The following is a 22511-nucleotide window of genomic DNA, read 5'->3' as shown; positions in this document are numbered from 1 at the left end:
CTGATAGCTCAACTGGTAAAGAATCTGCCTGCAATGTAGGAGACCCCAGTTTGATTCCTGGGTTGGAAAGATCCCCTGGAGGAGGGCAAGGCAAACCACTCCAGTATTCTTGCCTGGAGAATTTCATGGACAGCGGAGCCTGGCGGGCTATAGTCTAGGGGGTCACAAAGAGTCAGACACGACTGAGCTGAGCGACCAAGCAGCAGCAGCAGGTGCACTTTTACACGGATTATCTTGTTCACGCCTCACAGCAATCTACAAGACCTCTGAGGCCAATGCTATTATTGCCCCACGTTATAGATGAGGAAAACAAGACCTTTAGGGGCTTACCCCAGCTGCAGATGACAGAGTTGGGACTCAAAACCACAAGTCTGACCCTGGAGCCAGAGTGTTTAAGTGTCTCAGAGGGTGCCATGTTCCCCTGCCTACACTCATGCTGGGCCCACCTGAAGGGCTCTCCCTGCTCTTGTCAACCTGCGAAAACCCTACTTGTCCTTCAAGGTCTCACTCGTAGGTCACCTCCTCCAAGAAGGTTTTTCCAGCTTCCCCCGAAAGAGCCGGTTTTTCACTCTTTGATTTTACAGCTGAGAATTTTGTGTAGTGAAAATTTGGGGACCATCAGGCTAGGAGCCCCCAGCAGGCAAAGATTATTCTGTATCTCCCTCTAGTGTCTAGCACAATGCCTGGCACAGAGTGGGTGCTCCCTAAATGACAGTGACTGGATGGCAGTGGTGCCACAACCCATTCCCAACATGCAGGTGCAAAGGATTGCTGGGAGTCTCCAGGGCCCCCAGGTGGGAGGGACTTCAGGGGCAGTGGCAGTTGGAGACGTTTTCACTGCCCAGCACTTGTCCACGGGGCAGGAGTGTCCTCAGGGGATCCAGCTGGTCGGGGAGTTCCATCTTTACACCACCCCTACAGATCTTTGGGAATCAGCTGTCCCTGCCCAGGGGGGTTTCCTGTTTTGCAGTGCCAGGAACTGAACCATGATGGGAAGTGACCCTGGCAGGGTTTCTGAAGGCTACAGGAGGAAGTGTGGCCAGAGTCCCCATTCTCAGAGCCTGGGTCACCCCAGCCCTCAGAAACCAAAGGGTTGCATGGCTTTAGTAAGAGGATAGTTCCGGGGTGGCTAGGGACTTCCTCAGGGTATGAGGGGAAGTTGCTCCATCCTCAGAGCTGTGGGGTAAGAGCTATCTCAGTGCCTCTCAGCAGTCCTGACTCTGTGCCAGGCTAGGACTGTGGCCAATTTCCAAGCCTGATCCTCTTGCAAAGCCCTCAGGCCTTTAAGAGGGACCCCCACCTCTTTGGTCTCTGCCCCTTGTCAATGGACTTCCCCCTCATGGCTGCCTCATTCAGGAACTTACCAGGACACCCCATGGCCTCAGGTCTAAATACCTCAGCCTCTGATCAATGTATCCCAAAAGTAGGTAGACAGGATAGCAGAGCCAGTAGGAGCCTGGGCTCTGGGGTGAGCCAGATATGGGTCCAAATCCCAGCTCGCTGTGGATCTTGGGGGTCATTCACTTCACCACTTTGAGCTCCAGTTCCCTCATCCACAAAATGAAGACAAATAAATTTGGAAATATCAAAATTAAAAATTTGTTCAATGGAAATTTGCTCAGAGGAAGGTACCACAGACCAGTGGTTCTCAGTGTGGTCCCTGAACCACTAGCGTCATCGGAGTACTTGTCAAAAACATAAGTTCTTGAAGTTCCCTGGTGGTACAGTGGGTAAGAATCCGCCTGCCAATGCAGGAGACATGGGTTTGGTTCCTGGTCTGAGAAGATTCCACATTCTGTAGAACAACTAAGCCCTTGCACCCTGACTACCGAGCCCAAGCTCTGGAGCCCATGAGCCACAACTCTGAGCCTGTGTACTGCAACTACTGAAGCCCGCGAGGCCTGGCGCCTGTGTTCTACAACAAGAGAAGGCACGGCAATGAGAAGTCTGTGCACAGCAGCGAAGAGTAGCCCCCATTTGCCGCAACTAGAATAAGCCCACGCCCACCAGCGAAGACCCAGTGCAGCCAAAAATAAATAAATAAACAAATATTTTTAAAAACCACACGTTCTTAGTGCTTCCCCGGTGATCCAGTGGTTAAGACTTTGCTTTCCAGTACACAGGGCATGAACTCAATCCCTGGTTGAGAGCTAAGATCCCACAGGCCTCGTGGCCAAAAACCCAAAATGTAAAACAGAAATAATATTGTAAAAAAAAATTCAATAGAGATTCAAAAAAACATTAAATAAGTAAATGCTAAAAACAAACACACACAAGTACTTGGGCCCCATCTCTGTTCTATTGAGTCAGAAACTCTGGGGTGGGAATCAGCAATCTGTGTTTTACAGAGCCTTCCAGGAGATGCTGATGCATGCTAAAGTTTGGGAACCATTGCCATAAATAAACTTAATAGATGGGCAAGGGACTAGGAGAAGATGTTTATAACAATATCCAACAAGGGATTAAAATCTAAAAGGTATAAACTACTCCTGCACATCAACAAGGAACAGACAGGAAACCCGAATGATAATGGGAAAAAGACATGAACAAACACTACTGAAGGGGAAGCCTAAATGCCTTACAAGTATAAGAGGAGGTTCTGAATCTCAGGGTTAACAGAGAAATGCAACTTAAAGCAACCTGATGCCACCTTACACCCAAATAGGCAAAAGGTTAGAAAGTTAGATGATGGTAAAGTCGCTGAAAACGTGGGGAGACAGTATCCTTCACACACTACTGGTGTAGCCATTCTAGTGACTTTTAGCGAAAATGAAAACATATATACCCTATGATCTACTCCTGGGTATAGAGCCCAAAGAAATTGTCACACAGCCCCACAAGGGTCATGCACAATTTTCATCACAGTGTGGTTTATGGTAAGAGGAAATTGGAAGCAACCTGAGTGTCCATCAGTGGATGCTCAGCTTGGAATATTTTGCAGTGGTTGGATGTAGTAAGTTAGGTTTTTACACAGGAAGGAAACAACAGAATGAGTTTGTTACATAATACCATTTATGTAAGGTAAACACACACATAAGACATTATACATTTTATGTCCAGGGACATATATCAACACATAGAGATGGGTACCCATGGTGGGGAGGAGAAGGATTGTGGGGATGTGTGGATGAAGTCTGGGGAATATAAAACGAAGTAAGATTCAGTCAGTCATGTCCGACTCTTTGCGATCCCATGGACTGCAGCACGCCAGGCTTCCCTGTCCATCACCAACTCCCAGAGCTTGCTCAAACTCATGTCCATCGAGTCAGTGATCAGAAGGGCCTTCTGTGGGTCAGTTATGACGGGATAGTCATTTGCCATGAACTGACTATGAATCAGGGAATTTGCTGAATCCAGGCCCTGGTAATAATAATGATATTACTTTAACAATGGCGATAATAGTACCTACCTCATGGTAAGCACCTTGTGTCTGGCCATGTAAAGTTCTACAGATAAAATTTAGCTCTTCTAAGTAATTCTCTTGCCTCTTCTGAGGGCTTCTTTCAGCCTCTGAGCCTTTCCTGGGGCTGTGCAAGTCCTGTCTTTATGCTGACTTTTCTCCCCCTCCAATTCTGTCTTTGGGTTTCTTTGACTACCTGAGATGCGACGGCTGACCTGCAGAATCTTTTCATTTGGATTTTGAGCATGGAGTCAGGCTGGAAGAGAGCTGTGAGGGGCAAGTCCTATTTTCTCCTCCCAAACTGTGAGTTCCCTGAGGATCTTCCTACATCTCACCCTCACCTCAGTTCATGTCCCGTTGCACACAGCTAAAGACAGGTAAACTGAGTCAGAAAGTGTTCGATGTGGAAGGGGACAGCATTTATTGAACACTTATCATGTGTTAGACCTAGCACTAAGGTCTTGACCTTCAGTAACCCCTACGACCCCCTTGTGAGGTGTGTGGGGTCAGAAGAGAAAATGGGAGAGGCAGAGAGGCTAGGACACCTACCAGACAGGGAGCCTAGCCTGTCCTGCTCCAGTCGCCAGATCTGAACGAGCGACTTGTTCAGAGCCTTAGGGTGGGGGCTGGGACCCAGATCATGCTCCTCTGGGTCAACTCTTGGTAGAAAGAAACCTCTATTCCACACTAAAGATCTAAGTCCATCTGCAAAGGGGAGACCCTGCCTCTTAGAGCTTCAGAAAGACCCTCTGCACCATTTAGTATGTCCAGAGTGAGGTAATATCTAAGGGGAATCAGGAGACTCCCTCCAGTTTCTTCTCTGGAACCTCAGTTTCTCAAACTGTAAAATAGAAAAAGAGGTCTTCAGGCTCGGGGAATTCTTTTCTGAACCGGCCAGCAGGTGGAGCACACTCTCCATCACTCGCTTGGCCTCCAGAAAGTTGCGGAGTCTCTCGAGTGTCTGTCCAGAGGCCGAACGTCCGGGCTATTGGGACAGAGAAGTTCGCCGCCCTCCCCGACCGGCAGAGGGAGCTGCTGAGCCCAGCTTTGGGTCCCGCCCCTTGCAGGACATTCTCAGTACTGTAGGGACCGGGGCGGGGGACCGGTAGGGACAGACTCCCGCCTCCGGAGCGCGGAGCCCCGGGCTGGGGTCTGGGGAAGGGATCCTGGGGATGGATCACACACACGCACAGACAAGGGCGCATGAGACTCAGGGGCGGGAGTGCGGGGCCACCCCCTTGCCCGCCCTCTGCATGGACGGCGGCACAGGCTACAGGTAGTTGTCCTCGGCCGCGTCGCCCCCGCCCGGGGAGTCCCGGGCCTCTTCGTCCGTGCTTTCGTCATCGTCGGGGGCCAGCGCCTCGATGTCGTGCGTTATGTCTGTCAGCAGCCGGTGGAAGGCCTGCGCCTCCGGCCGCTGGGCGCCGTCGTAGCTGCGCACCGCCGACGCCGACGTGGAGCTCATGCTGCGCTTGATGCGGCCGAAGCTGTCGGTGAGGATGCCGCCCTCGCGGATGCCCACGCCCTCCAGGAAGCCTTCGAAGTAGCCGATGTCCTGGTCCGGAATGAAGGGCCTCATCCCTGCGGGTCGAGAGCCACGGTGATTCCCCGGGGTCAGCCCTTCCCTTCGCACCGAGGGATCACCTTCGCTGGAGGGCGGAGTTCAGATCCCCCGCCCTGCCACTCGCTGGCTGTGTGGCTTGCACAACTCCTTGACTCTCTGAGCTGGAGAATAATGGTACAGTGCCCCGTACACATTTAAATGCTCACTGCATGTTAGCTTATTCTTGTTATCATTATTATTTCGATGGTTATATTCCTATTTATTCGTTATGTGCTGTGCTTAGTCGCTCAGTTGTGTCCCACTCTTTGCGACCCCATGGACTCAATAAGTAGCCTCAATAAGTATTCTGAGCCTTACTGTCCTCACCTGTAAAACGGAGGTAATTGCACCTGTTCTCCCGGGCTGTAAGGATTAAATAAGGTTCTTAGCACACACTGAGCAGCCCATTTGACTTCTGTTTTACTTCTGTCAGTACTTACTAGCTTTATGACTTATGTACTTCGTTTCTCTAAGCCTCAGTTTTCTCATCTGCAAAACGGAGGCAAGTCATAGTTTCAGCTTTCAGAACTGAGGGCCTTCAACCAGATGATCCTTTGGCAAATGGTTAACTGCCAAATACATGTTAGCTTATTAAGAATGATCATTCCTGGGACTTCCCTGGTGGTCCAGTGGTTAAGGCTTGGCCTTCCAATCAAAGGGGTGCAGATTCAGTTCCTGGTCTGGGAGCTAATATCCCACATGTCTCAGGGCCAACAAAACCAAAACATAAAGGAGAAGCAATATTGTAACAAACTGAATAAAAACTTTTAAAAAAAGGATTATCATTCCTCTTTCTGTTATCATTAGCCCTCTTTACTAGCTCCGTGACCTTGGACGAGTTCCTTAGCCTCTCTGAATTTCGGATGCCTCGTGGAGTAAAATGGGAAGTGTCATGTCCTCTCGCACCTTTGCTGTGAAGGTGAAATCGTTACACCTGTGCTCTCTTTCCCGGCTCTGTGACTGCAGACAAGTCCCTTCCCCTCTCCACACTTTGGTTTCCTCATTTGTCTCATGGATCTCATGATGTGGCTTTACGGGAGGCCAAAGGGTAAAGAGTGAACAATCCCAGCCTGGGCAGGGGGCTCACCAAGCAGGAGGAACTTGCGCCGGTCTCCGTAGAGCTTCAGCAGGCCTGCACAGTAGTCCTGGATGGGCAGCCCCAGCCGGTACTCCCGAAGCAGCAGCGCAAACTGCTGGATCTCTGGGGGCCCCAGCTTAGTCCGCAACTGTGGGTGCACCATTTGAAATTAGCCCCCTGCCTAAAAGACCCAGGGCTGGATGTATCCGGCCCAGCCCTCCTCTGAAAAGCTGGCCTCCTGGGGGACATCCAGACCCTTTGGGTTGCATCTAAGAGTGGGATGTGGACTCAAGCTGTCTAATTTAAAATCCTGGCCCCTTTACTAACCAGCTCTGTGATCATGAGCAGACGATAACCTCCTTAACCCTTGCTTTCCTCATCCGCAAAGTGAGAATAATGTTGGCACTTCCTCTTGGGTTTTGTTGAAAGATGAAAGGCGATGATACATTATGGGTGCTCAGAACAGTGCCCGGTATAAAGCCAGCACTCACTGCTAGCTGACTTCCTTAAAGTCTTTCATGGCTGACTCCGTTTACTCTCCGAATGTCATTCCCTGCCCTGACCTCTGTGGTCTTACACTTCAGTTATGCCCAGGGTTGTTCATGATTCCTGAAACACCTGGTCACCCTGCCCTCCCCAGCTCACCGTGACCATGTAGTCCTGTAACTGCTCAAGGCCCAGGCCGCTGTGGTCGCTGCTGCTGCAGTGGGACCCAGGGAAAGAGGGTGTGGACGTGCCGCTGTAACAGGCTTCAAATGTGTCCTGGGAGCTGTTGCTGCAGGAACAGAGGGAAGGGGCCTCACTCCCTCTCTCCAGCTCCTCTCCATGTGGTAGGCTGAAGGTGGGAGGGGACAGTCACCCATGCCCTGGGACTGAGCCCTCCTCCTGGACCCCATTTTGGCCCTTGAGGTCTCCTGTGATCTGGCCCTGCACCACCTCTCAAGCCTCGCCTCACCCTTGCTGCTCAGGCTCAGGCCACCTGTCTTCTTGCTTTTCCTCTAATACTCCAAGTACCTCCTCACCTCTGGACCTTTGCCCATGCTATTACCTTGGCCTGGAATGCCTCTCTTTCCCTGTTGTGTGCTCAGCTAACTCTTCCTCATCATTGGATTTTAAAAGTCATCTCCTCAGGAGAGTTCTCCCTGACCCCTCCCGACCGGGTTAGACCCTCTGTCCAATATGATCACAAAGTCTGTAAGTCTACCCACGACATAGAGGCCTTTCCAATGCCCCCGCCAAATGTCCTTTCTAGCCACTCTGTCCCTCACATCCTCTGCCGCAGCCTCAGTGGCCTCCTGGCTGCTCCTCAGCCTCGCCAAGCATATCCTGCCTCCGCCTCCTTGCACTTGCTGTTCCCTCTACCTGGAGTGCTCTTCCCCCTTTTATCCATCAGGTCTCAGTTCAAGTGTTGTCACCTTGGAGAGGCCCTCCTGACTCCCCAGATGAGGCAGCCACTGTCTGAGCTTCCCAGTAGTGTTTCTTACTGTTGATGCTTATTGCTACTAAATAATGATTTCACTGTCCGTTTGCCACACTTGCAAAGCACGCATGAGCAGGGACCTTGGTTTTCTGTTTGCTGAGTACCTGCTATGTGGCGAGCACAGGTCTCATTCTTGCCTTGCTCCCCCTGTATCCCTAGCACACAGCACAGCACAAAAGGATGCCGAGGCAGGATCCGCGTGGTGAGTCTGAGGAGCAGCCAGGAGGCCACTGTGGCTGCGACAGAGGGTGTGAGGGACAGAGTGGTTAGAGAGGACATTTGGTGGGGGCATCCGAAAAGCCTCTGTGTCATGGGTAGGTACAGAGGAGGTACTCAATAAATAGTGCTTAAATAAAAGTCAGCCTTGGGCTCTGCCTCCCAATCTCTATGTTGTTCCAGAACCATCGTCAATGATTAGCTCTATAGAAGCAGTGTGGACTCTAAGCCTACTTGGGTTCAAACCCCAGGCCAACAACTTACTAGCTTCTTGACCTTGTGTCAAGTTACTTCTCTATTTTTCAATTTCTCTAGCTATAAAAGGGGATGGTAAAAATTGGTGTCATTGTGAGAAACAGAGGCGTTAGAGTTATGGACTAAGCAATAAATAAACAGTAGTTCCTGTAATGTTGCTATGTTGATTTTTTAAAAGAAGTGCATTATAAAATAGCCCTTGGCACATACCAAGTTCAAAAGATACTCATTGTCACGATTGTTGCCTCTCTAGCATACAGCAGATTGTTTAAGGACCGGCCTAAGGGTACATAGTATTAGGCAAATATATTGCTGCTAAAAATAGGGTGGGGGGAGTAAGGCATATATCACTGGCAGAGACTTGCCCTTGTCCAGTTAAAGGCCTTAGCAACAGAATTACGGTGACCAATGTGTCTCACTTTTCCTGGGACTTTCCTAGTTTTAGTACTGAAAATTCCATGTCCTGGGGAACATCTAAATCCTGAGCAAACTGGGGTGGTTGGTCACCCAAAATGGAACCCTGGACAATGTTCCCCACTGAGACTTTTTTAAAAACCCTGTTTTCCAGTCCTGCTTATAGCTAGCTGTGCCTATGAGACCACGTTCTGGCCGACAAGATGTAAGCAGAAGCCATCAGGTGGAAATTTTAGCAAAGAATTAAAGACCTGCTGTGATGGTTGGAGCTATTACCACTATTTTGGCCCATGAGGTGATTTGGGGGATGAAAGCAAGTGTTAGGGAGGCTGGAAAGATACATCTAGGCCCTTGATGACCACAAGGCCATGAACTCCTGGTCTACTTTATGTAAGAGAGAGGGGGAGGGGGAGGAAACTCTTATTTAAGCAGCTCTTTTTAGAGTTTTCTATTCCATGAAGCCAAAATGATTTTTTGGCATAAGTTGTGATTTTGGCCTCTGCAAGCCACTGAGTGTCTGGATGACTGGGGAAGAGCAGCAGGGTCATGTGGACCTAGTTCTGGCCTCTGGCAGCCTTGTCTCTCTCTCAGGGGTTCAGATTCTATCAGCTCACCAGAGCCTCAGGCTCAGAGCTCAGTGTCTCAGCACAAATCAAAGTGGAGTCACTTTCCCCCATCCTGTCTTGCCCACAGGATCTCAAGAGTGCCCAGAGGAGCAGTCCTGTTTGTGCAGGGACAGAAGGGACCAGAGTGGGGTCCCTGGCCAGGGCAGTACCCACAAGGAGCTGCAGCAGCTGAAGTCGGCGTCGTAGGCATAGGTCCCGTCAGTGCGGCAGCTCTCACCTGGGGGCAGCAGAGAGAGGGCAGTGAGTGGTGGCAAAGCGGGGACCAATATCCCCGGCTCCCCGAGGCCCCAAGCTCAGCCCCACCCTGGAGTAAAGATGGCGGCTGGAGCAAGGATGGCCTTGTAAGCAATCGTACAGGAGTTAGCTTACACACTAAGTGAAACGGGCAGCCACTGGAAGATTCTGACCAGGATTCCTGCCCCCACCACCAACACAGAGACAACCTTGGGCAACCCACCTCTTCCTCCTGGCCCTCACCTTCCCCAACGTTGTGACAACACCACCTTCCTGCCTACTCATGGGGACCTTGGGGAGAGCAAGCCAGGGAACAGTTGCCGTAGGGTTTGTAAGCCATATATGTTTGAGAGAGAGAGAGAGAAAAGAACTTTGAAGGGAAGGAGGTCAAAATCATGAGGAGAAAGGAGCACCCAGTGAACCCAGGTACTGGCCTCCTCCTTGGCTCACTGAGTGGCACTTCCTCAGGACACTCCCCTGACTTTCTAGGTCAGGCTGGTTTCTCATTATACATTTTCATACTAGAGTGTGTGGTTGCATTTTATTTGTGTAACTATTTCTTTTAAAGCAGGTTCTTTCTCTTAAAAAAACAAAAACAGGATTTCCCTGGTAGTCCAGTGGTTGGAAATCCACCTGCCGATACAGGGAACATGGGTTCGACCCCTGGTCCAGCAAGATTCCACATGCTGCGGGGCCACTAAGACCATGCACCTTGACGCCTATGCTCTGCAACAAGAGACGCCGTCACAATGAGAAGCGTGTGCACCACGGCTAGAGAGGAGCCCCCCTTGCTGCAACTAGAGAAGGCCCACAAGCAGCAGTAAAGACCGGTGTGGCCAAAATAATTATTTTTATTTATTTATTGGAGTACATCCGGTCTTCCTTGTGGCACACAAGATCTTTAGTTAAAGCATGTGAAATTTTGGTCGCAACGTGTGGGATCTAGTTCTCTGGCCAGGGATTGATTGAACTGGAACCCCTGGATTGGGAGCATAAAGTCCTCGCCATTGAATCACCAGGGAAGTCCCTGTGTAACTTTAATTATTGTCAGCTGATTAAGGGGACGACCGAGGATGAGATGGCTGGATGGTATCACGGACTCAATGGACGTGAGTCTGAGTGAACTCCGGGAGATGGTGATGGACAGGGAGGCCTGGCGTGCTGTGATTCATGGGGTTGCAAAGAGTCGGACACAACAGAGCGACTGAACTGAACTGATTTCAGCAATGCAAGCCTCCGAGGGAGGATCATGTCTGATTTTAGTCACCAGTGCATCCTGGAGATTAGCAGGATCCGACACTCAGGTGTTCAAGAAATATTTGTTGAATTATCTTATTTATTTGTCCATCATCCCTGGGAGAGTCAATGAACTTCCCCAGATTCTCAATAACCACAGTTTCCACAGATGGGAGTGCCTCCAGGGGGAAAGAGCCCACTCCCTGTTGCTGCTGCTGCTGCCGCTGCTGCTAAGTTGTGTCAGTTGTGTCCGACTCTGTGCGACCCCATAGACGGCAGCCCACCAGGCTCCGCCATCCCTGGGATTCTCCAGGCAAGAACACGGAGTGGGTTGCCTTTTCCTTCTCCAATGGAGCTATGCAAACAGGGACCACCCTGAGGGGGCTGTGGCTGAGCAAGTTCACTTTGGGGCCTTGAAGGCAACCTGGAGAGTGAAGCTTTTGCAGATGGAAGCTTTAGAATCAGGTGCACTTGAGTTTGAATCCTGACTCTGTCATTTGCCAGCTGTGTGACCTTGAGACATTTATTGACCTCTCTGAGCCTTAATAGCCTCATCTGTTAAAACTGGATTCATAAAGCCTCAGACAGTTCTTTCATCCATTCAGAAAATACACCTTGAGCATCTGCCCCTGATCCTCCTCTAGGCACAGGCGACACAGTGGCAAACAGGACAGATGAGGTTGCTATGAGGATTACAAAACATGTGGCACGTTGGGTCTGTGCTTGGCACATAGCTGGTGCTCAACAAACCTCTGTTGATTTCATTTTCATTCCAGCCCTTGACAGCACTCAAGGACCAGTCTTGAAATCTTGGTTTTGACCTAGAGTCCTAGCAGGGCTAGACGGCTCAGTAAACAGACAATCCCCCTGGGATGCCAAAATACAAAAGGGAGAGAGAGTTCACCTCTAAAGGGCTTATTATAAAGCTAGGCTTGAGGTCATTATGAAATTGGACATTTTATTTTAGCTATATATTGGGGGTACACTGTAATTGCTGTAGAAGTCAGGACCCCTAAAGGCTTTTGTTGGCCCCAGTCTTGGGACATATCACCCTCTACCCCACGTCTGACCCCCACCTCCTCTGGCCTTTCGGGATGATTCACAGGAAGGTTGGCCAGGAACTGGAATACTCACTGCGGCTACAGAGCCACGGTCGTTCAGGCGTGGATGTGTAGTGGTAACCAGCCCGGTCCACACACTCGATGCTCTGGTCTCCGTAGATGATCTGGAAGACCTGACAGATGAGGGCACAGGACTCCTCGGCAGCATCCTTGTCCAGAGAGGAGGACAGAGCTCAGTCTCTCTTCCGTGATCAAGATGCCCCTGCTTCCTGAAAACGCAGTGTGAGCGGGCACACAGGGGCACACATGCAACTGTGGGCGACTTCAGAGCCACTCTAAGGTCATTTTCCATCAAAATTATATAGCCATGTTCTGGGTGGCTTTTATAGAAATAGCCACTTACTGGTCTTTATAGAATCCTGTGACAACTGTAACTCTTGTGCTCTGAAAAGTATAAACATGTACCCCCAGTTTATGGGAGAATTATGGGCCTTCCTGAAGCTTATGCTAAATTAAATTAAGTTTACATGTAGGAAGCTGAAACCCAGAGACATAAAGCGATTAGCCAGGACTAGAACCCTAGTCTCCTAATACCTAGTAAGAGGAGGAAGAAATACATGTATGAAAATGTTAGGCTCATCATAGTTATTGTGCCATATTTAGATGTGAGCTTCCTGGCACCCAGGGCAAAAATGGAAGCAGGATGAATATATAAACTTCAGTCCCTGATAGAAGGAAGGCATTTAGGTTCTTGGGTAAGACTTTTTTGAGATGGCAAATTTGAAGAGGAATTTGCCTCTTTGGTTTACCTTTTTGAGTAAGAGATATAGAAAGACAACTAATGAAGAGTCCATCTTCATGAAGTCATTTCTTATTTTGTGCTTCTCAAAAAGTCAGCCCAGGGTGTAAGTTAAAATGTAACCTCAGGACAGGCATTTTGGGATGAGGGAGTGAAATTATCATTAAACCAGGATTGATCCTTATAATAACCCTATCAAGTGGACAGAGAAGAGAGGATCCTTATTTTATGAGAGTGGATAAGTGACTCATATAGCAGACTCATGGCTTTGGTTAATATTGGCACCCAGGTTTTTTGACTCTAACTCCTATACCCTTCTTGAGACCACGATGCCTCAGATTGGAGGCCAGAGGCTCAGATACTCCCCGGAAAAAAAAGCCTTATTTATTTACTCATTCTACAAATTATTACTTATTTCCACTGTGTGGCAGGCACCGGGCTGGGTTCTGGAGTCTCAGAGGTGAATTAGGTAAGGCCTAAAGCCCTCCCAGCCTAGTGGAATAAACAGGGCACACTGGTGCCTATGTCTGGAATTGACTTTCTTGGCTCTTTGCCCTGCTGCTTCCTTCTCTCTTCCACATTTCAGTTCAAAAGGCACAAACTCACTTTCCCTCTGAAAAATGGATCTCCTTCCTCCTTATCATTTCAAGTTGCCTGTTTTTTTGTTGGTCCCCATCACAACATATTGTAATATATTACGAACTAATCCATCTACTCAATATATTTATTGAGCAGCTAGGAAATGGCAACTCATTCCAGTATTCTTGCCTGGAGAATCCTGTGGACAGAGGAGCCTGGTGGGCTACAGTCCGTGGGGTTGCAAAGAGTCGAACATGACTGAAGCGACTTAGCATGAACGCACACATATGCCAGGCACTTTTCTAGGTGCCAAGGATAAATGGGAAAGTGTTTCAAGCCCACTCCATAGCCTGAGTTTACTGGTTACTATCCACCTTTCTTTCTAAAGAGGCACCATGTCCATTTTGTTCACCACATGGGATTTATATATAGGGGGAGTTCAAGGCCCTGGGTCAGAGAAAAAGCTTACAAGTCTCAGGGTTTGAAGGTGTCTGCTAGACAGTGAGCTCCCTAAGGGAGGACACTAATTATGTCTTGTTCATTTCTGTATCCATGTCACCTAGACCAATGCCTAGCAGAAGCTGGTACTCAATAAACATGGTCAAATAAATAAAAGCAAGGGTGAATGTGGAGGATAGAGGGTGGGGCAAGATCTGTGGGAAATCTTATGCTTTGGGTGATGACCATTGTTACCAAGAGTACCGGCTCTGAACTTTCGGGTCCTAGTGTTGAAATCACCGCCTGCTTCCTGTGCGACCTTGCACAAGTTGCTTAGCCTCTGTCTGTTTCCTTCTCTGTAGAATAGGAATGATGGTAATATTTGCCTCTAGGGGTTAACCTGAGAACAAAATGATTAATGCTGGTTTCCTGTCTGGCACAGGTCGGGCACTCAATTCGTGCTGGTGATCACTGTCCTCATGATTCTTACTGTGGTAGTGCGGAGACTGACGATTTTGGGGAAAGAGGAGGGCTGGAGGAGGGATTAGATCTAAGTCTGGGCCATTTTGAACTTTCATCCCTCCGGGACAAGTAAGGGGGAGGTGTCTGGGAGCTGGAGGGTAGAAGCCTTTTGCCGTTATGGGCGCACAGTGCCTGAAATCCTGGGGAGTAGGGCCAAAGGAGGGAGATGAAAAGGGACGGGGGGACGCGGGAGTGGGGGCGGAGGGTTGCGGGGGTAGGGGCAGAGGGATGGGGGGCGGGGGCGCGGGGGTGAAGACGTGCCCTGGAGGCAGGGTGCAGGGGCGCAGGGTGCCCTCGGGCTCACCCTGTTGGCCACAGCCAGAATGACCAGGTTGCAGTAGGCGTCGGGGCTGGGGTCCTGCGGGTCTAGCGGGTTGGGGCCCGGGTGGCGCCGCTCCCAGCTGCCACCGCCGCCGCCCGCCTGCCTCCGCTCCCAGCTGCCGCCTGGCTTTCCCGCGCCGCCGCCGCCGCCGGCGTGCCGCCGCTCCCAGCTGCCGCTGAACGTCTGTCGCCGCTCCCAGCTGCCCGACGCCCGCGCCCCGGCGCGCTGGCGCTCCAGGCTGCCGCCGCCGCCGCCCCCGGCCCGGGCCTCTGCGCCTGCGCCGCCGCCCCACGCCATCCGCCAGTCCAGGCTGCAGATGGTGTGGCGCCGCTCGGTGGTGCCCACCCGCCGCTTTTCGGGCGCCACGCCCGGTGGGCCCGGGTCGCGCCCCGCCCCGCCGGGGCTGGCGTCTACGCCGGCTGGCACCGGGTCCACGCCCAGACCTAGGAGAGGTCGGGTGGCCGTCAGAGCAGGAGATCCAGGCTAAGCGCCCCCTCTCCCGACGCCAGCTGGGGGTCCTGACCCGCCGCTGCGGGATGGGGGTTTGGGAGTGAGTCCCCCGGCCCTTGTGCTCAGGCCACACCCCTAGCTTCAAAGTCAGGAGGCCCGACCCCGCCCCACCCTCAGGCTCCACCCCTGGATCTGGCCTTTCCCACCCATCCCACCCCATCCAGACGCCCCTTGCCTCGGACCCTGCCGTCTGATCTGAGTAGTGGTCAGACTATCGCCTCCCTCTTTACTGTTAACTCTGACTCTGTTCTTGGTTTCGGGAACCTCTCCTTGGATCCAAGCTTCCCTTCAGCCCCGCCCCTGGTCTCAGGCCCCGCCCCTAGCTTGGCAGGGTCTCACACCTCCCACCAGGTAGCTCAGCCGCGAGCTCCGCCCCGCAGTGTACGGCTCCGCCCCTAAGTGAGACGCCGCTTCTTGCCCCAGGTACCCTCCTAGCCTCAGAGCTTTGCTACCCATGAATCACGCGTTCAGGCCTCAGGATTCTGGCTTCTCCATCATTTCCGAGATGGTGGGTCAGGCCGCCCTCCTTCAACCCTCAACACTGGGCTCCCACTTCTTGCAAACAGCCATGCCCTATCCCTAGTCTAGGGGTAGTTTGGTCAGGCCTTCCATCACCCCATCCTCCAGCCTCAGGCCCCGCCCCAGCCCCAGGCAGCGCCCGTTTCTAGGTGTCGGGCCGTTCTCTACCCTTTCCCCTCCCCGCCCACCGTACCGGTCTTCAGCACCAGCAGGTGCAGAGCGTCGTCCTGCAGGTAGGAGGCGGCGGCAATCTCGTGCGTGGGTATACGCAAGATAAGCTCCTCGTTGTCGCGCCAGGTGAGCAGCAGGCAGCGGGCCGACAGGCTCAGGATGCTGTCTTGCTCCGCCGTGGTCTTCAGCGGCAGCTCCTTCAGCTGCTGTGGGGTGGGTCGGATCTCCTGAGTCCCAGTGGCCACGGGTGGGAAACGTAGGGGACCAGACCCTGTCCTCCCCTCTCCCGGCGCCTCACCCTGGCCGTGTCCAGCAGCTGCAGGAGCTCGTCCCGGCTGGAGGGGTTCAGTGAGGAGGTGACCCAGGTGAGGTGGCCCAGGAACTGTATAGAAATGGGACGGGGGTAGGGGTGGTGGGAGAAGGGCAGAGAGGTTACCTTGAAGCCGCGGAGGACCCTGACCTCACTGACACCGTAAGGGTAGACTGAGATAGAAATATCTGAATTAATAATAATGGCTTGGTAATAACTGTTATTAAAGCAATCCTAGGACCCATAGTCCTGCGAGTTTTATGTACTCATTCATCCTTACTTTGAGGATGAGAAAACTAAAGCACAGTCAAAATAAATAACCTGCCCAGTATTATCTATAAAAGAAAGGGTGGAGCTGGACTCCACACACCAGAACCCACACTCTCACAGCTAGCTTATTTTTGCTAATATAAGCTTACTTTATGAACATACAGTTCTTTGACTATGGCAGAAGCAAAGGTCACTGTAATAGCTTGAAAGAACGGGCCACTTGTAATTTCCCACTTGGCCTGAGTGGCTCCTGTTCATCCCAAGCACCCGTGTCAACAGGTCACTGGCCTTCTTTATGACCTTGTTGCAGAAATTAAGTGGGAAGGAAAGAATATTGTATCAAGTTAGTATATAATTTTGTCAGAAAAATAAGTAAATAAATCATTCATTCTTACTTATAGCTTAATGTTACTTATAGCTAAATGTCATTAAGTGTAAGAATTAACATTTTTCATTATTTTTTATTTTTATTCTTACAGGTGAATTCTACCAATCATACCATTTCTCTTCTTTTTATTCTCTATAAAGTTTTAGTCCCCAGTTTTTTAAGTGGATTTGTTAGCTTTTTGCTTTATAGGGTTGCCAGATAAAATACAAGATGCCAATTAAATTTGGTTTTCATGTAAACAACTAATTTTTTAGTTTGTTTTTAAAGTAATTTTAGTTTCATGTAACACTGGGTATATATTAATACTAAAAAATATCATTGCCTACCTGAAATTCAAATTTTTAATAAAAACTTTATTGAAGTATAATTGATTTACAATGCTTCAGGTATACAGTCAAGTGATTCAGCTGTATACATATATAATATATATATTCTTTTTCATATTCTTTTCCATCATAGATTATTACAAAATATCAACTATATTTCCCTGTGTTATACAATAGGTCCTTGTTGTTTATCTATTTTATATATAATAGTGTGTGTTAATCCCAAACTCCTAATTTATCCCTCCCCCTACCAAAATTTAAATTTAAGTGGGTTCCTGTTTTTGCTAAATCTGACACTCCTACCCCCATATCAGTCTTTGTTGGGTAATGAGGATTCTCCACTGCTCCTTCATGGTGCGCATGAAATAGAAGTAAAGCCCTTGAATTGGCCCAAGTCCCTGTGACTTGCAGAACTGGCTTCCTTTAATCTGGACACCATCCAAGTAGCAGTAATGTCACTGCAGTAAAATCTCACAAGATGGAGACTGGCTTTTCAGTGCACAGGGCACCTTCCCATCTGCTCTGCCCTTGGGGTAGACTTTGAGCCCCGTGTTGAGATGGGAACACTGAGGCTGAGCAGATGGAGGTCACTTGCTGAGGGTTCCCAGCATAATGCACGTGCAAGGCTGGGTTGACTCCAGGCCTCTTTCCCCTGAGCCTCCCCTGTGTCAGACAAGGCTGGTCATAGGTTGGTGTGCAGGAGAGGTAAAGTCTTTCCTGATGGGGTCCAGAACACGCCACCCTAAAATATGGCACCTCAGCACGACTATTTTAAGCTGAAGGAGTCAGAGGAAACGACAGCAGCAGGAAGGTCATTCAGAATTCCCCTGCATCATCCTTCTTCCCTGAAAGCAGGAGATAAATCTCCTTGGTGAAAGGTACCCTCTTTTCGGAGTATCAGCAGGAAGGGAGACCGCCTTATCACCAGAGACAGGGAACTGAGGGCCGAGAAGTCTGTATAAACAATCCTTGTTCCTCCTTTTCCATGTACTACCCCTACTCCGAACACCTCTGCCTTGTCAGTTCTTCACAGATTTATCGTTTCTTTGTCCAAAATGTATAAAAGTTTCCGGCTCTAGTCACTTCTGAGGGTCTTCCATTCTCTCACTGAACGTTCTCATGTACATGTGAAAATTTAATAAAATGTGTGTGCTTTTCTCCGGTTAATCTTTGTTCAGTTTAAATTTCAGACCCAGCCAGGGACCCTAGGAGGGTTGAGGGAAACTTTCCCCCTAACCCGTTGTCCCCAGATCCTTCACACCCCTCCCCCTTCATCCCATGCATACCTTGACCTCTTTCTCCAGATAGTCACAGAGCAGAATCTGAGGGTCGATGAGGTAGTCGGGGGGATAGAGGGGCATTGAGTGCAGGGGGCGGCGGCTCACACTGCTCCGACAGGCTGCCCGGCGCGCAGCCTTGGGGAACACCAGCCTCCGGATGGGGGACACAAAGCCCTGGGGGAGCAAGGGCGTGGGGGTAACAGCAATAATAATAGCCACTGACTTGGTCTTCTCCAGCACCAACACTTATACGAAGCATTATATTATCTAATTGCATTCTAACAAAAACACTGCAGGGAGGGGCAGGTTACCTCTGTGATTTCCATTTTACAGATGGAGAAACTGAGCCTCAGAGAGAGCTAGTAAGGTTACCAGCTAGTGGCTGTAGAACCAATAGTTGACCCTGGGCAGTCTGGCTCCAAACCTTCATTCTAAATACCCAGGTTAGAGGTGAGTTTAGGGGAGAATGGATACATGTCTATGTATGGCTGAGTCCCTTCGCTGTTCGCCTGAAACTATCACAACATTGTTAACTGGCTAACCCCAATACAAAATAAAAAGTTTAAAAAAAAAAAAAACACCCAGGTGATAGTAGGAACCTACCTAGGCTAGGCTGGGGCAAGTACAGAAGAATATTAACATCCAATCTGGCTGAATGGTAGGTGCATAGGTATTTATTAAGCTATTTTCTGTGCTTTCCTCAATATTAGAAATGATTGATTTCTAACTAATGATATTGTAGTATAATCCAGTGAGCACCTGCATAAAAATGGCCTGGGTCTAGATTGAAGGAGCAAATTCTAGGGCCTCAACTCAGCCCAACAGAATTTAAACACTCAGGAAAGTGTGAGCACTGATTTAGAGCAGTGGTTCTCAGTGTGTGGTTCCTGGGTCTCCACCACCAGCAGTAGCAGCATCACCTGGGAATTTAAGAGAAATTTACATCCCTGTGCTCCATCCCAGACCTATTGGATCAGAAACTGGGATGAGACCCCCATGATCTGTGTTTTAACAAGCACCCCAGGTGATTCTAATGCCCAGTTCAAGTTTTACAATCAGTATCATGGATCCTGGATTAAGTACAGGGAAGCTCTGAGCAATGAGATCAAGCAATCTGGGAACAAACATTCCAAGAAGAGGGCCCAGCATGTGCAAAACCCTGGGGGCCGCAAGGGCTGGATGAGCACAAGCCTGGAGAAGAAGTACTATAGCCATTTCACTGCAGTCAAATGATGAGATGAACAAGTCATAGAGGGCTTGAATGTTGGCTATGGAGCCAGGGCTTTATCCCATGTATGGGAGTATGTGTGTATGCCTGAGTGGACCAGGAAAGTGGTTGTTTTGTCTGTGGCCCTGAATGCTCCAGCCTTGCCCACTTCTCCAACTTCACCTCACTGCCCCTCACTCCTGTCCTGTGGTTCTAGGGCCATCTTTCAGTTCTTCCTACTTGCTGTATTCCTTCCTCCTGTGGAGGGGCTTTGCACACACTGTTTCCCTGCCTGAAACACTCTTTCCTACCCCCTTTCCTTCCACCTATCAGCTCAGGCTGACCAGTCTAAGGTTTAACATTCTCCCAGCACTGCATATGGAGAATTTTGTGCACTTTCACATTAATTGCTTAAAAAAAAATTGAAAGCTGTCTCCCTCACTAGACTGTAAGCTCCAGGGAGGGAGGAGGGACCTTGTCTGACTTTGCTCACAGTGCACCATCACGAGCACCAGGCATGGTGCCTGGCCCATAATAGATACTGAATAAATATCTGTAGAAGGAAGGAACCAAGAAGCAACAAGCACCTATGTCTTGGCTCCCTTCAGAGCCTTCATAATTCACATGGGAGCCTTTTCAAACAGTTGGATCTTGGTTTCTTGGGGGAAGAGGGCTCGGTGGGGATGGGGGTGGGAGTTGGAAGCCCAGAGGCTTCCTGGACCGCAAAGACAAACAGGTGAGATGCCCAGAGAACCAGACTAGAAAATTTCTGAGAGTCAGGAAGAAGTAAAGATCTAGGGGGTTGGGGAGTGACCCTCAGGCTGAGGCCTTTGGAGCAGAACTGGTCCCTGTATAAAGATGGGGAGAGGGCAGGCTCAGCTAGAACCTGGCAGGAGGAGGAGGTAGATGTCCCAAGCCCAGATAGGCAGCCTTGTAGCACACACTTGCCCTGCCTGAGGTCCTTCTCCCTGATGAGGCAAGGAGCAGGGGAATGGGTTTGCTTGATGTCTGTTTTCCTGTCTGTCCTTCAGTCTGAGAAACTGCAGGGGCGAACCCCCAGGAACACCAGGGAAGCAGGTTGGGAGTGTCTCCAGACTAATCTGGCTGGCTGGATTTTCCTGGAAGGTACCTGTCCGTCTGTTCTTTTCTGGGATGGCAGAGGTCACTAAGAGCAGGGAGACTGGTTAGAGAGTTTGAGCCAAATGTCTGGCTGCCCAAGGGTGGAGAGGAAGGTCTTTCCAAATAAGAAGAAAGGTGCTCCTGACGCCACTCACTGCCCATCACCCCACCCCTAGGCTTCTCATTTCTCCAACTCCGGGTACACTTCTCTACCCCGAACCCTTTCCAAACCCCCACCTACCTTTTTCCCTTTCTTGACTTCATATTCCATGGTGAAGCGTCCCCTCCGCTCCTGCCACCCTCCTAGCCACCCCTCCACCTTCTCCCCCCACGCAGTTCCTTTGTTGTTTTTCCTGCCTGGTCGGAAACTCCACCAGCCCTGGAGTTCCTGCCCCTCCCATCTGATAGTGAGCGCCGGGTGAGGGGTGGATGAAGGATGCAGCCTTGGGACCCTCCAGCTGAACAGTGGAAGCCCAGTCAGAGCACCAGACCAGGGAGAAAACCCCAAGATCTCCAGCCCGCAGGCTTGCTACCGAGGGGGCTTGGGAACTGATTAAGGCTGGGAAGTGTCCTCTGAATTTAGAGACAGAAAATCCCAGATCCACCCCCACTTCTGCCACTGGCCTTGCTGTGTGACCTTGGCAAGGCAGGTGGGTTCCCCTTTTCACAGCCTGTTTCCCCCTCCCTTTTATAAATTAGGAGTAAACATTGCCTTCCTCTCTAGGCTGCTGTGGTGAGAAAAAAATGAAAGAGTGGGTGGGCAAATGCTTCATAAACTAGGGACTATTGTGTGAAAGCAAGTTATGATTTTAAGAATTAATCATTACCAATATTAAAGGAGGCAGTATGCCTGGGCTTCAGAGATAGGCCGCTGGAGTTTGAATCCTGGCTTTGCCACTTACTAAGGTTATGACCTAGGGTCTGTAACCTCCTGTGCCTCCATTTCCCCATTTGTAAAATGGGTACAATATCAGCCTGACCCTCAGAGTGAACTTGTAAGAATTAAACTCACTTAGAAAAACTCCTGGAACATGTGAAGTACTCGATCAACATTAACTCTTCACTTATCTGTGTGTCTGCGTGTTCTGGGCTGTTTACTGTCTCTTGAGAGAATACTGCTAGGGAAGCAGGGCTCACTTTGTGGTTCTCCACTGAGCCCTTTCTGTGTTTCATCTCACTTATTCTTCACAATATTGGTGTACCATTGTTATACGTGTTGTGTTTGTGTGTGTATTAGTTGCTCAGTCGTGTCCAACTCTTTGTGACCCCGTAGACTGTAGCCAGCCAGGGTTCTCTGTTCATATAATTTTCCAGGCAAGAATACTGGAGTGGGTCACCATTCCCTTCTCCAGGGGCTCTTTTCGACCCAGGGATGGAACCCAGGTCTCCAGCATTTCAAGTGAATTCTTCACTGTCTGAGCCGCTAAGGAAGCCCCATATGTACTATCCAGATTTTTAAAACAGACTCAAATGCGGAGGTGAACCCAGGGAGGGCACACAGTAAATGGGACAAGAGCCTGGAATTTCTGCCTGGTCTGGCTCCGATCTGAAGCCTGGTTACTTACCTCTCGGGCCTATGCCCTCTGCGTGGCCCACCCAGAGCAACGGGAAAGGTTCTGAGTGATCCCTCCTCACCTTGCCCCGACCACTCGGTTCTGGAGACCTAAGCCCTGGAACTGATTTGCTATATGATGCAAGCAGCCTGCTTATTGTAACCCCTCTGGGTCTCAGCTTCCTCATTTTTCCACTGGGAACAATAAGCCCCCAAACTCTGTCCTGGAGTCAGAGGTATGAGAGGAGAGATATCAGGCCATGGATAAAAAGCAGTTGGAAACTGTGAAGTGCAGGGGCCCATGCATAGGATTGTCTGGAAAGTTTTTTTTAAATACCCCAGTATGCCAGGCCAGTGCCCGTGGGAGCAAAGCTCATAGCTCCCTGCTGCCTCTGGGTGTGAGAGCTGCAGAAGACTCTCAGACACCAGCCTGCCCTCTGTCTCTTCCTCCCTCTTTCGGAGGTGGGGAAATGGCCCAGACTGCTCAGTGATAGCTCACAGAGCCACCCTCCCTGCTCCCTGACATCCTGCCCGTCCTGTCCCTACAGCAGGAAGTGAAAGCCTCTGCCTGTGGGCTAACAGGAAGAGGCCGGGAT

At 50.1% G+C, this 22511-nt stretch overlaps 1 protein-coding gene across 2 annotated transcripts; it reads right to left on the bottom strand.

Annotated features, from left to right (window-relative positions):
• CCM2L (CCM2 like scaffolding protein) lies at positions 2998-20671 on the bottom strand. Of its 2 annotated transcripts, none has more exons than XM_018057688.1 (10): positions 20605-20671; positions 18044-18211; positions 15762-15845; positions 15486-15669; positions 14246-14706; positions 11677-11812; positions 9226-9289; positions 6727-6856; positions 6091-6229; positions 2998-4981 (listed from the first exon to the last, which is right to left on the bottom strand). In XM_018057688.1, the coding sequence occupies exons 1-10, from the start codon at positions 20632-20634 to the stop codon at positions 4671-4673; spliced, it is 1707 nt and encodes a 568-aa protein (XP_017913177.1). In that variant the 5' UTR covers positions 20635-20671; the 3' UTR covers positions 2998-4670. The 2 variants fall into 2 exon arrangements, with proteins under 2 accessions (XP_017913177.1, XP_017913178.1); XM_018057689.1 differs by having other exon boundaries at positions 15486-15666.

This window comes from Capra hircus, chromosome 13 (genome assembly GCF_001704415.2).
Source record: "Capra hircus breed San Clemente chromosome 13, ASM170441v1, whole genome shotgun sequence".
NCBI classification, from domain to species: domain Eukaryota; kingdom Metazoa; phylum Chordata; class Mammalia; order Artiodactyla; family Bovidae; genus Capra; species Capra hircus.
The sequence above is the reverse complement of the archived record's forward strand: the minus strand, read 5'-3'. Positions and strand labels throughout refer to the sequence as shown.

Bases quoted from the DNA above. Each gene is read 5' to 3' on its own strand.
- CCM2L (XM_018057688.1), bottom strand. From the start codon at position 20,634: ATGGAATATGAAGTCAAGAAAGGGAAAAAG. The intron at 15,846-18,043 runs GTATGCATGGGA...ATTTCTATACAG, and splicing joins ATCTGGAGAAAGAGGTCAAG to TTCCTGGGCCACCTCACCTG. The intron at 14,707-15,485 runs GTACGGTGGGCG...GACCTCTCCTAG, and splicing joins CCTGCTGGTGCTGAAGACCG to GTCTGGGCGTGGACCCGGTG.